The sequence below is a fragment of the Jaculus jaculus genome, chromosome 14 (genome assembly GCF_020740685.1).
Source record: "Jaculus jaculus isolate mJacJac1 chromosome 14, mJacJac1.mat.Y.cur, whole genome shotgun sequence".
Lineage (NCBI taxonomy): Eukaryota > Metazoa > Chordata > Mammalia > Rodentia > Dipodidae > Jaculus > Jaculus jaculus.
The window spans coordinates 81,789,143-81,803,006 of NC_059115.1; the positions used below are offsets into that span (position 1 = coordinate 81,789,143).

At 45.0% G+C, this 13,864-nt stretch overlaps 1 protein-coding gene across 1 annotated transcript in view; it reads right to left on the minus strand.

Annotated features, from left to right (window-relative positions):
• Positions 1 to 1,340: 1,340 nt before the first annotated feature.
• The window catches only part of Msh3 (mutS homolog 3), a 184,198-nt gene continuing 171,674 nt past the window's right edge, over positions 1,341 to 13,864 (minus strand). The window contains exons 22-24 of the mRNA XM_045134112.1: positions 12,149 to 12,278; positions 4,665 to 4,836; positions 1,341 to 2,099 (exon numbers count right to left, since the gene is read on the minus strand). Coding sequence (XP_044990047.1) covers positions 1,988 to 2,099; positions 4,665 to 4,836; positions 12,149 to 12,278 — 414 coding nt within the window. The 3' untranslated portion in view covers positions 1,341 to 1,987. The remainder of the gene's footprint in view (positions 2,100 to 4,664; positions 4,837 to 12,148; positions 12,279 to 13,864) is intronic.

Below are 13,864 nucleotides of genomic sequence, written 5' to 3' on the forward strand. Positions count from 1 at the left end.
TGTTAGTTGAGTCTGTAGAACAACTAACTCTGAATTTGTAATCCTATGGCTAAAAACAGACAAGGTACCTAAAGCAATCAATTCCATTTTCAGCTTACTCTGTTTGGCATAATGGCTGCCAGTCAGTCCTGTCTTCCCCAGCCTCAGCCAGGAGACCCAAGACTGTTTGGCCTCCATGCTCAGGCCCACCCAGCACCCTTTGAACCCTGGCAGCCACACTTCCGCATGCATGCTTTTTCTTAATGTTTGACCTGCAGCCCTGAGCTGGGACTCTGGAATGCAGGCTCAGGGGATTGCAACTTCCTGTCCATCCCCAGCACCTGCAAGCAACATTTCTGAGGGGGATTTGGTGTAACTGTCCCTTGCACATGTCAGTGACCTGGCTAGGAATCAGCCTGAGGTGCATTTCAGCAATGCTGGTCTTCCTCCTGGCAGGAGGGGACTGGCCACCTGGAGGCTGATGGCTGACACCCAGGTCCATGCTGGAGCCACTGCTGGATACACGGCTCTCAGAATCGCCACCTGTTTGAATATGGATGCTGTGCTGGTCCTAGCCAGAGGTAAAGGTGGCTGCAAATGTCCACTTGGACAATGCTAGTGAATCCTGGCCTTTGCAACATCCCCTCACTTGTCATGGCAGGCCTGGCAAGCCAGTGATACGACAGCATTATCATCGAATGTTGTTAGAAACAACAGAAAACATTCATGAAGTATTGAAACTATTTTGCTCTTTTTAAAACTAAGAGAGTACATTTCAGCTAACCATTTTTGAGAATTTCACTCATATTTCTTGAAAGGTGATACAATCACTTAAAGTACATTGTCTCCTTACTCTACAAGGTTGTGGATAGGGTGAAAGGGTGAGTGACTCAAAAAGAACAACAAACCATGCTCTTCGCCAGCCTAGGGACACTGTTGACTGCTGAATCTGGGGTCACTGTTGGGGTGACTATAATTAGTAATCTAAAGGAAGGAATTACAAGTCTGCCCATCAAATATGGAAGAGACAGTTAGCTGAGCAGAAATAATAACTGAGTGGGAAATGAAGAGCCTTTATGCAAAGTGACATATTTAGAAACACAAGGAACGCATGGATATGAGAGGCCAGATTGTGAATGCTGTAAAAACCCAGGGACACAGTTGGATCTGTGTCACCCTAAGCTTGCAGGAAGCCAGGGCTTCAAATCTCAGCGCCGAGGAGGCACCCTGTGCTCTGTCGGCTAACGGCAGTGGGGATAACCGAGACTGACTCTGCCCCTTGCCTGGGGCAGCACCCTTGATTCCACGTTTGAAAATAAATACATGAATTTTAAAACTCCAAAATTCAACAAGCCATACTGTAAAATTGAGAGCAAGTATTCACTGCACATTTATTATCTGCATGAATGACACGATGATTTCATTCTAACAAATTTTAAATGGCTTAAAACAATGACAGCACTTGATTCTTCAAATTTCATATGACATTATTCCTCCTGCACTCTACTTTCTAAAAATGTAATGATTCTATTTCTTATAAAAAATTTCCCTGCCCATGGTGAATAAAATAGTGGCATTACAAAATTACTTTAGTTCAAACAGAAAGTAGATTCCTGTTAGGTCTACCCTGCTGCTAATTGTCTGAACTGAAACAAGTAAAAATGTGAATTAAACATTGAGTATTTCCCTCCAACTGGACATGCATAGTGTTCTACCATGTTAGGTTTTATTGAGTAGATTCTGATTTTTACATGAATCTTACACCAGGAAATTTTTCTAACTGCATAGTAGAACTCTTAGAATTCAAAAAGGTTTGTATTTTCCAAGTAGGAAGACACAAACCCAAAAAACACTCTGAGGAAGAACACGGTTTCCCAAAGGAAGAAACTGCAGTCATAATTATTTTTGCTCACATATCACACAAAGATAGGCTGTTACTAGAAAGTTATTTTACATGTTGGTAATCCTCCCCCCCCCCATTTTCTGTCTAAAAAATGTAGTTTTCATTTTAATCCGAAAGAGAAGTCTGTATTTCCTCCATTTCAAACTCATCTGTCCACTCTTGCAGATCGCTCGCAGCGTGTGCCGTCCATAACTTCGCAAAATACGTTAGCCTTTTCCTAAGCAACAAAGAGAAAGTATTACTTATTTTGTAAATGAATCTGTTGGGGACAGGTATCTCCTGGGAGCTACAGAAAGTTTATGCCACACGAAGAGCGAGCACACCCCGTGGTGAGGAAGCTGTGTTGGCATCACTCTTCCAGGGTCATGGGCTACTGATGACCACAGCTGCCTTCCTGCTGTGGAGAGGGAGATGTGACTTCCTGCTTCCTCTGCCAGAGGCTGGCTGTGCACATCCCTGCCTGCATCCCAAGACAGAACACTCCTGTGCAGGGAGTCCAAGACGCGGAGTGAAACCGATTTAATAAAATAAAGCTGACTGATCAACAGTACAACGCCACAGACCACAGATCTAGATTTTTCCAGCAGAACAGCAGCCCGGTTAAATATTTCGCTTCTAGAGCTAAGTATGAGTCTGTTGCCGCCCGCGTCTAGGGAGCCGTGTGAGCTGCGCAGCCCCGTTTCTCCAGCTGCGGCATGGGAGTGATGACAGCGCCTTTACCCAAGGCTGTCAGCAGGATTGGTGAGTCAATGTGGACGATGTGGCAAGCACAGTAACTGGCAGAGTGCCAACTGCTGCAAGTGACCACCACACTTGTTTCTGCACACAGTGGACAGTCAAAAATGCCTAACCACTGTAGCATATCTATACCCAATGCCCCAGAGTTGGCTTGTTATTTCTGAGCTGGCCAAGAGAACTGGGATAATAAACACTTTTAGTGGAAAGTAAAATAAGTCTAGTGTCCTGATAATCTGATTCCATCTTAATGTAATTTCTTACATTAATTCTCCTGCTAACTGTAAAATTTTAACTATCACATGCTAGTTGGAAGAATTAATATTCCTAAGTAATCTGCAAACTTTTTTATTTTTTTGCTTTTGCCATATAGCTGGATATCTAACCTACTGACATTGTGACATGATCCTGTGATCTACAACTGTTTTGGTCCATGCTCACAGCTATCCCAGAATGCATGTAGCCCATGGGCTTCAGGATGGACACACCTGTTTTATATACTATAGAGAAGAGCCATTAGTATTATTTTATTGAACATTATAATATACTTACATAACTTATTTGTTATCATTACATTGTTGTCAGCTTGTATATGTATCCTTTGCAGCAGAGTTTCTTCAGAGAAAATAACAACAACAACAAAGGAAGATTTACACTTGTCTTTGGACTTTGGAGGAAGCTAAGGGATAGGTTTATTTTTAAGCTCTCACAGATAAGCTGTCTGGAAATTTTTGTACTAATTTATCTTATTATAGAAATAGGCTGGAACCAATACTACTATCTTGACCTCTGTTGTGACACTCAGAAATGATCTGAAGAGAGTACAACAGTGAAGCTATTCCAGTTCCTGACACATGGTCAGCCACTGCCCACTATTCCAAGGTGGGGTGTGCCAGGCAGAACCACAGTAGAAGGAAATATATACAAAGAGAAACTGAATGATAGCAACTGTTTATTGTTTACAAACATTATAGATAGCAATATTTTAATGTTGAAACTTGGTAATAATTTCCAGCATTTAATAGTATTCTTTGAATGTAACATAGGGATCACTCACTGGCAGTCAGCCACAATTTTCTATTTTATCAACAATGTGGCTCAATTATGGCCAACCAGGTTATCAACTAGGGTTGATAAGAAGAGTTTGGGAGATTGTGCTGTTTAATAGTTTTATGCTTGATAAATAAAAGGACATACCTTACTATTTATTAATAGGGCATTTCCTGGTAATGCATTTTGTTATTATATTTCAGGTGCATATTAAGATTTATGTGCTGAGTACATACTCATTAAGGGTAAAAGGTCAAAAATATTCACATAAATGTAAAAAGGGTGTAAAGAGAAGGTGGAGGGTAGTCAGGTTAACATGAAAAAATTGCCACGCACAATTCCAAAGTAAGTGGCATATGTAGGGCTAGAGAGATGGCCTAGTGATTAAGGTACCTAGGCTCGATTCCTTAGTTCCCATTTAAAGCCATATGCACAAAGAAGTGCATGCATCTGCAGTTTGTTTGCAGAGGCTAGAGGTCCTGGTGCATCCATTTTCTACTCCCCCCACCATCCATCTCTCTCTCAGATTAATCAATCAGTATTTACAAAAGTGGCATATGCATACTGTGATGTAACTTTTACAATACTATAACTTTCACTTGAATCCTGACAAAATTCTTAATTTCTGAATATAAGCAGTGTATTTCTAAGTGCTATAGGAATAAACAAAGGTCTAGATATTAAAATTTCTTGTTTTACCTTTAACAATAATTGAATGCTTTCAGTAGTTAATATTGGCACATACAAAATTAACTTAATTCTGCAGAAAATGACTGAAGACCCAATTTTGCAACTCAATAAAAACCTGACTGAACAACGGACGGACTGAAAGTGGTAACATGGGCTGAACCCTTCCTGAGCTTCGCTGACAGCTCTTTCTCTGGATTGTAATTAAATGTTTCCGAATATTTGACAAAGTGCTTCAATCTGATGTTCATGTACATGACAGTTCTCTTACTTGGGCACCTTGGGGAAAACGTAGCACAAACCTTCTGACCTTTTCAAATTTACCAATCCTTCCAGCTCCTTTGACTTGTGAGCTGCTTTCTTTAAGATTTCCACAGGAACTTCTGCGAGCTTTGCCACATTGAGCCCGTAACTCCGGGCAGCAACTCCTCTGGTTATTTGATAGAGAAACGTGACAGAGTCAGGCACTTGTTCTCCTGCCCCTGGGAAACAGAGAAAAAGCAGGGAGAAGCCAAGCTGAGGACTAAAGAAGACAAAGTTCTTATATTTTCTGTTAAAACTCACTCTGAGAGGCAAACCCTCCTGCTAGCTAGCTCCTTTAAACAACTTTACATACCTAGAAAAAAGAGTGAACACTGTGGGATGCTTTTGCATTTAGGTCTTGCTCACTTAAGTGTTTTGTTTTAACAATGATTCCTTGCACAATTCAAATGTAACTTCTGTATCAAGAAGAGAATGGCTCTGACACATGGCATAATAGGATTTGCTTTTCCCACATACGAGGAAGTATGGCATGTTGCACAGTCCAGTATAAAGGCCAAGAATTCCAGACATTCTGGTCATCTTGAAGTGGTTCACACTGAAGTGGGTGCTGCTTGGTCCCACCAAATGCTACCTGGGACTGGAGGGTACACTCTCCCAGCAGTGAGGAGGCTGGAGGCCTGCGCCCTCAGCTGTGGGCCCTTGGGCAGTCCCTGCAGCTAAAGAGGGCTGCCTCTCTCCGGGACACACCCACCCCTTTCTTGCGGTGTCCTGTTGCTAGTGGGGTGGGCAGGCAGCTTCTAGGATGGCCAGCAGACCCGTCTCTTAGTGTCCCCGTCCTTCTGTCATTTCTTCCTTGGAGTGTGGACTGGACCCACTGGCTCACTTATAATGGGAAAACATGGCAAGAGTGGTAACACGTCACTCGAGAGACTAGGCGCGCCTCTGTCTTGGGCATGTGCTTTCTTACTTGCTCTGAGGAAAGCCAGCTACCATGGTCTACCATGACGTGGGCTGATCGGTAGAGGCCCACATGAAACCATGAGTCTTGCCACAGTGAGGCCGAAGGCACGCATGGCATTCCCAGGCTTGCCTACAGCCTGAGAGAGCTGCGAGCAGACTTCCTCGCCGAGCCTTAATGTGGAGAGAAGTGCTCAGCTAAGCTGCTCCGGGACTCCTGGCATAATGACATAAATGCTGAGCATTTTCTATGTTAAGCTGCTACATGGAAATCTATTTGTTGCACATTGTTTGTAAATTATTCCAAGTTAATAAAATAAATAATGAAGGGTATAAAGGCCTTGATCTCTAACCCCTAGTTGCGGCAATCCTAAAGGATTATCTGAGCCTCAAAGCTCTGTCACATGCACACAGACATTTGAGTTCAAAGCCTGCAGAGAATTAAGAAACCCTATGAAACAAAGATAAAACTACATAGGCCTTAATCTTTCATAGACCCAAAGTACCTCAGGATTATGGTGCACGTCTTTAACCCCAGAGCTCGGGAAGCAGAGGTAACAGGATCACCATGAGTTCGAGGCCACCGTGAGATGACATAGTGAATGCCAGATCAGCCTGGGCCAGAGTGAGACCCTATCTCGAAAAAGCAAACAAACACACAAACAAACATAAAAGCAAAAAGAAAAACATCTCACTGTCATGCTGCATCTAGCCCAGGCGGACCACCCTTGTAAAGATTTCTGGGGCCCTAGCACACATTAAGTTTACTAAGCGCTTTTTCTCGCACATTATTTCAGTTGTCAAAGGTGTATGCTTTCATTCTTTTATCAGCTAAGCATGAGAAAAGCCAAGAGACTGAACACAACACTAAAAGGGACAATGGAATTTTCCTTTCCCTCTTCCAAGAACTAAACAACAGACAAGCAACAGCTTTGCCAGGGTGGCTGCTAGAGGCAGGAGGTGAAGAGAAGGCGACGTGCTCGGGGATGTGCAGACTAAGACACCCCGTTACAAAGCACCACGAATGCGCCCCTCCAAATAGAACACAGAGAACAGGAGAGGAGTGGGCAAAACAGATGAGGGAAGGCACATGCACGGAGAAGCCAGTGTGTCTACAAACTGGCTTTCTGATGCTCTTCTATGCTCACAAGAGGAGGAAGGAGGTAACAGCAGCAGACCATAAAAAAAAAAAAAAAATGCAAACTTCTCATCATAAGTCAAAAAGTTGTCCTATCTCCAGGCTTTTCGGTATAATTTAGCCTCCATTCTGGTCTTCCTTAAATAGGACTCATTCATCTGCTTGTCTATCTGTCTTCCCATCCTGCCAGCCAGCATTTTCTGAGAGCTGAGTAAATGCCACCCAGATTCCTTACTGAAAAACTCACTTGCAGGAGCTGCGGAGATGGCCTGGTGGTTAAAACGCTTGCTTGCAAAGTCTGACAGCCTAGGTTTGATTCGTCGGCACCCATGTAGAGACACTCAAAGTGGCACCTGCACCTGCAGTTCGTTTTCAGCGGCAGGAAGCCCTGGTGCATGCGCCCATTCTCTCTCTCGCCTTCTCATTCTCTTAAGTAAATAACAAATCTTTTAAAAACTGATTTTTCTATGTTTTTTTTCTCCAAGGGTTGACATTCCTCCCCCACCTCTCTCCCCCCTCTCTCTCTCCCTCCCCCCCTCTCTCTCTATATATATATATGAGAGAGATGTAGATATGTATATGCTACCCATGTAAAAGATACAGCTATGAGGATGGTTTTGTTAGTGTTTCCACTTTTTTCTTTCCTGCAGTAGGGTCTCACTCTAACCCAGGCTGGCCTGAAACTCACTCTACGCATCCCAGGCAGGCCTTGAGCATATAGCAATTCTCCTCTCTGCTTCCCAAGTGTTGGGATGAAAACTGCTTACTGCACACCTGGCTCCACTTTTTTTTAAAGACAGGGTTTCACTATGTTACCCAGGGTCATCTTGAACTCCTAACTCAAAGAATTCTTCTGCCTCAGCCTCTTGAAGAGCTGAGACTACAGGTCCACATCTTTGCGTCACGTTTAACTACAGCTACATTACATAGCGTGTTACACTGCTCGGAACCCTGAACATCTTAATATAACTCAGCACAAGTATTGGCTGAGTCTGTCACCCAATGCTGGTCTCCACTTCAGAATTAATTCCAGTAGCTTCTACTCTTCCCAGGTGCAGAATGTCATGCTCTTCCTTTCTTGCTGTTACCTGGGGATCTCTTGCAGTTGTTTTGCATGTGTGTATACATGTGTATGTATAGAATGGAAATACAGAGTGAGAAGGAGCAATGTGGAGGAGATGAGTGAAAACAACTCATCTTTTCACAGCCTTAGAGTGAGGACTTAGCTTGTATGAGCCTTTCTTAACCGGTATTTTTTAAATTGCTTACTGCTTACAGCCAGTGAATATAGTAATTCATGCTTCTCCTTATTATAAGAAAATATGTCAAAGTTCATTTTAAAGTCAAACTTCTCTAAAAAGCTGTTAAAATAAATGTGTAACGATCAAATAATTTCTGAAGTCTATTTTAGGAACAATTCATAGAATTGTGGAGATGGACAAAATTATATGGCTTGTCTAAGTTTCTTTTTGTTTTTGTTTTGTTTGAGATAGTCTCATGTAGTCAGGCTGGCCTGAAACACCTATGCAGCTGGGAATGATCAACTGCTGATCCTTAGCCCCTACCTCCAAAATCCTAGATTAGAGGTGTGCACCACCACACTCAGATTGGCCTAAGATATTATACTTTTCCTGACTAGTGGTTTCCTGACTAGTGGTCTGTGATGTCATCTACCACAACTTTGGAAACAGAGGCAGAGAATTTCCGGAAGCCCCCCCAAAAGTAGTTAGTGCATTTTACTGATGATGTCTGACTTCCAGGAAGAGTGAGGTTAGGGAACAGAAGAAGTGTGGACACAGACAGAAGCACGTTGGAAGTGAGCTGATAATGCTTCAAAGTCCAGAGTGAAAATGATTTTTAAACTGAAATGTCTACTCTTAGCTGAATTATAAATCAAGTATAAAGGTACAATGGAGACAGCTTTATTCACAGTACTCAAAAATTTTACCTCACTTCACTGATATTAGCAGTGGCCCATCCAAAATCCATTCCACTTCTGAAACAAGTTCTCATGTTGCTAGCAACTAACTAACTCCCTGTCCATGTTAACTCTGGGAACAGTGTCCTCATATCCAGCTCTATGAGTGGACCCTGATTAATCTTCACCCAGGGTCAATTTCTGCCATGCTCGTAGGGATGGGGATGGGATTCAATTTTGAAAATGAGCTTGGAATGATCATGAAATACTGTAACATACCTGAGAGCCCCAGGAGGAAACAGAGGTGTAGCTCAGTGGCACAGTGTATGCTTAACATGAACAAGGACCTGAGTTCAATCCCCAGTGTCAAAAATACACTAAAATGAAGACAGACTCTCAGGAAATGCTATCTGCTCTTTGGACATGTCAATTCTGTATGTGAGATCCGAAAGGGCTGCTTCCTGGGCTGTGTCATCTCAGGACAGTCCTCCAGGAGAGTGGACCCTTCCATCACAGCAGCAGTGAAAATAAAAGCGTGTGGCCAAACAGAACCACTGCGAGAGACCATCACAGGAGCGCAGGAGAAGGGCAGGCTGAAGGCCAAGGAACGTGACGGGAAGGGGCAGGGAAGGTGTGAAGGCACCGCTTGGTGGGAGGAGGAGCCGTCACTGAACACAGGGGAGCACTTCAGGGGAGGGGTTCTGCTCTGGGTTGGCGGCAGCTCGAGCGCTTCAGGGGAGGGGTTCTGCTCTGGGTTAGCGGCAGCTCGAGCGCTTCAGGGGAGGGGTTCTGCTCTGGGTTAGCCCAGCTCGAGCGCTTCAGGGGAGGGGTTCTGCTCTGGGTTGGCGGCAGCTCGAGCGCTTCAGGGGAGGGGTTCTGCTCTGGGTTGGCGGCAGCTCGAGCGCTTCAGGGGAGGGGTTCTGCTCTGGGTTGGCGGCAGCTCGAGCGCTTCAGGGGAGGGGTTCTGCTCTGGGTTAGCGGCAGCTCGAGCGCTTCAGGGGAGGGGTTCTGCTCTGGGTTGGCGGCAGCTCGAGCGCTAAGTGCTTACTCAGAGCACTGCCCCGTCCCTGCTGCTGAACTCCATGGGCTCCAGCCTGAAGCCTGCTCGCTCACTGGAAGCAGCTTAGCAAGATGCAAAACTTCTATGGGAGAACTGATGATGTGTTTTTCAAGGCTGCAGGGTGGTGAGAGGCAGAAACTGCTTCACATGAAACTCATCTTAGCCCAGTACTTTCTTTGATTTGGGCCATCTGCCTGATTTCTTTTTCATGTCCATCTTCAGTACTCTTCCAGAATTAAATTTAGACTCTGGAGTGTCTTGGATGGTGGATTTTTCCATTACAGCACACTAACTGTGTGAACCACTCCAAACTGGGAGCTTACAAAAACTGTTACTGACCAGGATAGGATGTACTAAATTCTACTACATTACTTATGGAACTTGAATTATTTTTACTGGCTAATGACACTCTTTTTCATAAAATGTGTCATTTCTGTGATCGTAGCAAAAACCGGAAAGACTAGAGAAAACACTGGAGATTCTCCTTAACAGCGTTAGCAGAGCAGAAGACAGGGCCTGCACACAGAAAACACAGGCACCAGAGTCAGCTGACGCTCTTGACAGTGGCTGGCATGGGTAAACAATTACCTTTCTGGGATTCATTTTCTTGTGGTAAGACAGAACATATGTCTACTAATAAGATATGGCTTCTAGCTAAATAATTAGTGTTGAATGATATTTTGAAAGAAATACTGGACATTATTTAAAAGATGACGCAAAATAATCCACACTTAACTTCCAAGCACCTCTCCTTTCCTGGAATAATAAAAATCCTGCAAGAATGCACAGAACTAACAGAAACCAAAGCACCTCCTTGCCATCTCTGCCAATCTGGAAACCAGGCTGTCAGTGACTGAGATAAGTAAGACTGGGGGAGGACTGCAAGTGGCACTGGAGGAGGACTGAACGTAGCACTGGGGGAGGACCGCAGGTAGCACTGGGGGAGGACCGCAGGTAGCACTGGAGGAGGACTGCAGGTAGCACTGGAGGAGGACCACAGGTAGCACTGGGGGAGGACCGCAGACTGGGGGAGGACCGCGGGTAGCACTGGGGGAGGACCGCAGGTAGCACTGGGGAAGGACTGCACGTAGCACTGGGGGAGGACTTCAGGTAGCACTGGGGGAGGACCGCAGGTAGCACTGGGGGAGGTCTACAGGTAGCACTGAAGGAGGACTGCAGGTAGCACTGGGGGAGGACCGCACGTAGCACTGGGGGAGGACTTCAGGTAGCACTGGGGGAGGACCGCACGTAGCACTGGGGGAGGACTTCAGGTAGCACTGGGGGAGGACTTCAGGTAGCACTGGGGGAGGACTGCAGGTAGCACTGGGGGAGGTCTGCAGGTAGCACTGAAGGAGGACTGCAGGTAGCACTGGGGGAGGACCGCAGGTAGCACTGGGGGAGGACCGCAGGTAGCACTGGGGGAGGACCGCAGGTAGCACTGGGGGAGGACCGCGGGTAGCACTGGGGGAGGACCGTGGGTAGCACTGGGGGAGGACCGCGGGTAGCACTGGGGGAGGACCGCAGGTAGCACTGGGGGAGGACCGCACGTAGCACTGGGGGAGGACCGCGGGTAGCACTGGGGGAGGACCGCAGGTAGCACGGGGGGAGGACCGCGGGTAGCACTGGGGGAGGACCGCGGGTAGCACTGGGGGAGGACCGCAGGTAGCACTGGAGGAGGACCACAGGTAGCACTGGAGGAGGACCGCACATAGCACTGGGGGAGGACCGCGGGTAGCACTGGGGGAGGACCGCAGGTAGCACTGGGGGAGGACCGCGGGTAGCACTGGGGGAGGACCGCGGGTAGCACTGGGGGAGGACCGCAGGTAGCACTGGAGGAGGACCGCACGTAGCACTGGGGGAGGACCGCGGGTAGCACTGGGGGAGGACCGCAGGTAGCACGGGGGGAGGACCGCGGGTAGCACTGGGGGAGGACTGCAGGTAGCACTGGGGGAGGACCGCAGGTAGCACTGGAGGAGGACCACAGGTAGCACTGGAGGAGGACCGCACATAGCACTGGGGGAGGACCGCGGGTAGCACTGGGGGAGGACCGCAGGTAGCACGGGGGGAGGACCGCAGGTAGCACTGGGGGAGGACTGCAGGTAGCACTGGGGGAGGACTGCAGGTAGCACTGGAGGAGGACTGCAGGTAGCACAGGGGGAGGACTGCAGGTAGCACTGGAGGAGGACTGAAGGTAGCACTGGAGGAGGACTGCAGGTAGCACTGGGGGAGGACCGCAGGTAGCACTGGGGGAGGACTGCACGTAGCACACAGGTGCATTTATGCCCCATGTGCCTGGTGCTTACAGCCAATGAATTGGGACACAGATTATTAACATAACTGGCATTTACAGCTTTCTTTATTAATAAGCAAAAGACTCATCTTCCTACAAACTTTGAGTTTTCAACCAAAGGAAAACAGTGACATTCAACCTGTGCCACCTGCAGGGGCATTTCCTACCTGGATCCTGCTGGCTTTCATCCGTACTGACCAAGAATCCCATGTGGTAATTCCTGGCTTGTTGAGAGTACCTGTTTTCTAGTTCACAAACTGGTGGATAATGGGTGACAAACAGGGTTAAAGATTTCACCTGTAGCAAAAGACATATAGTATTATTTTAATTAAACTTCTGAACCTTTAAACAAAAGCTGTAAGGTTAATAATTTATCATATTCTTTCCCTCTCCTCCTCACTTTTTCCTGAGTCTTCTTTTATTTAGTTTTCTATATAACCAGACTAAAATCTTATTACAACATTTAATATTATATAGAGAGTCCATATGTTTTCCTGGTTATACCAACAAGGTTATTCCTCTTTCCTTTTTAATCTTTTATGATATTAATGCTGACAAGTGATTATAGCAAGGTTATAACAAATAAGATTAATATAGAAAAGCCAACTGCTTTCCTATATACTATCAGTTAAGAAGTAGAATTTGAAATAAAAAGCCATTTATAGTAACACTCTTCAAATGAAATACATAAAAACCTAATAGAACATATACAAGAGTTATACTAGAAAACTAAATCACTCTGGGCTGGAGAGACTGCTCAGTGGTTAAAGGTACTTGTTTGTGAAGCATGTTCCAGATTAAGTTTCTTAGCAGCCATATAAAGACAGAGGCACAAATTGGTACATATGTCTGGAATTTGTCTGCAGTGGCAGGAGGACCTGGCATGCCCATACTCTCTCTCTCTCACACATAAATAAAAATATATAAAAAACTGTATCACTTTGAACAAAGAAATCCAAGTAGAACTAAATAAATAAAAGGTTAACCATGTAAATGGATAGGAAGAATCAATATTGTCAAAGTACAGTTCTTCCCAAGTTAGTGGAGAGACTCAGTACAATATCAGAACAATTCCAGCAATGTACTTTGTGGCTATCGACAAACTGATTTGAAACTGTATAGGAAATGCAAAAATAAGCAAGCCAGTACAGAAGAGCAAAGCGGGAGAGTGGATACACCTTCAGAACTTAAAGCCACAGGCCTCAAGACAATGCAGAACAGACAAGCCATGAGACACACTAAGGAGTCAAGTGAGCGCTGGCAAGACGACACAGCCAGTGCAGAGAAACAGAGTTGTTTTTTTAATTTTTTCCACAAAAGATGTTGCAACAATAGGACATTAATAGGCAAAAACCAAGTCTAGACACCAGATATCACAAAAGTTACAAATCTACATGTAACACACGAAACCATAAATATCCTAGGTTAGGGTAAAGAAGAAAAGCCTAGCTTGGTTTAGAAAGGCTTCTTAGATAAAATAGTAGAACATGAGCCATGAAATAAATAAGCAGGATCTCACTAAAATTAAAATGTTGGGCTCTACAAGTGACAATGAGAAGACAGGACATAATAGGAGTAGAAATCTACAAAAGCCTAATCCAAACATTTGAAGAACTATAAAACCCCAAAATAAGGAAATAAACAAACATATTAATATAGAGCAAAGACCTTAGCAGACATCTCCTCCCAGAAGATTTAAGGATGGCAAGTACACATATTAAAATGTAGTCCACATCTTATGTCAGAGGGATATGCAATTAGGACACTGAGATACCATTCACAGCTACTACAATCACCTGTATGGTGAACACTGACAATACCAATGCCATCTATAATATAGAGCATAGAAACACTCATCTATTGCCAATGAGAGCAAAAAAAAA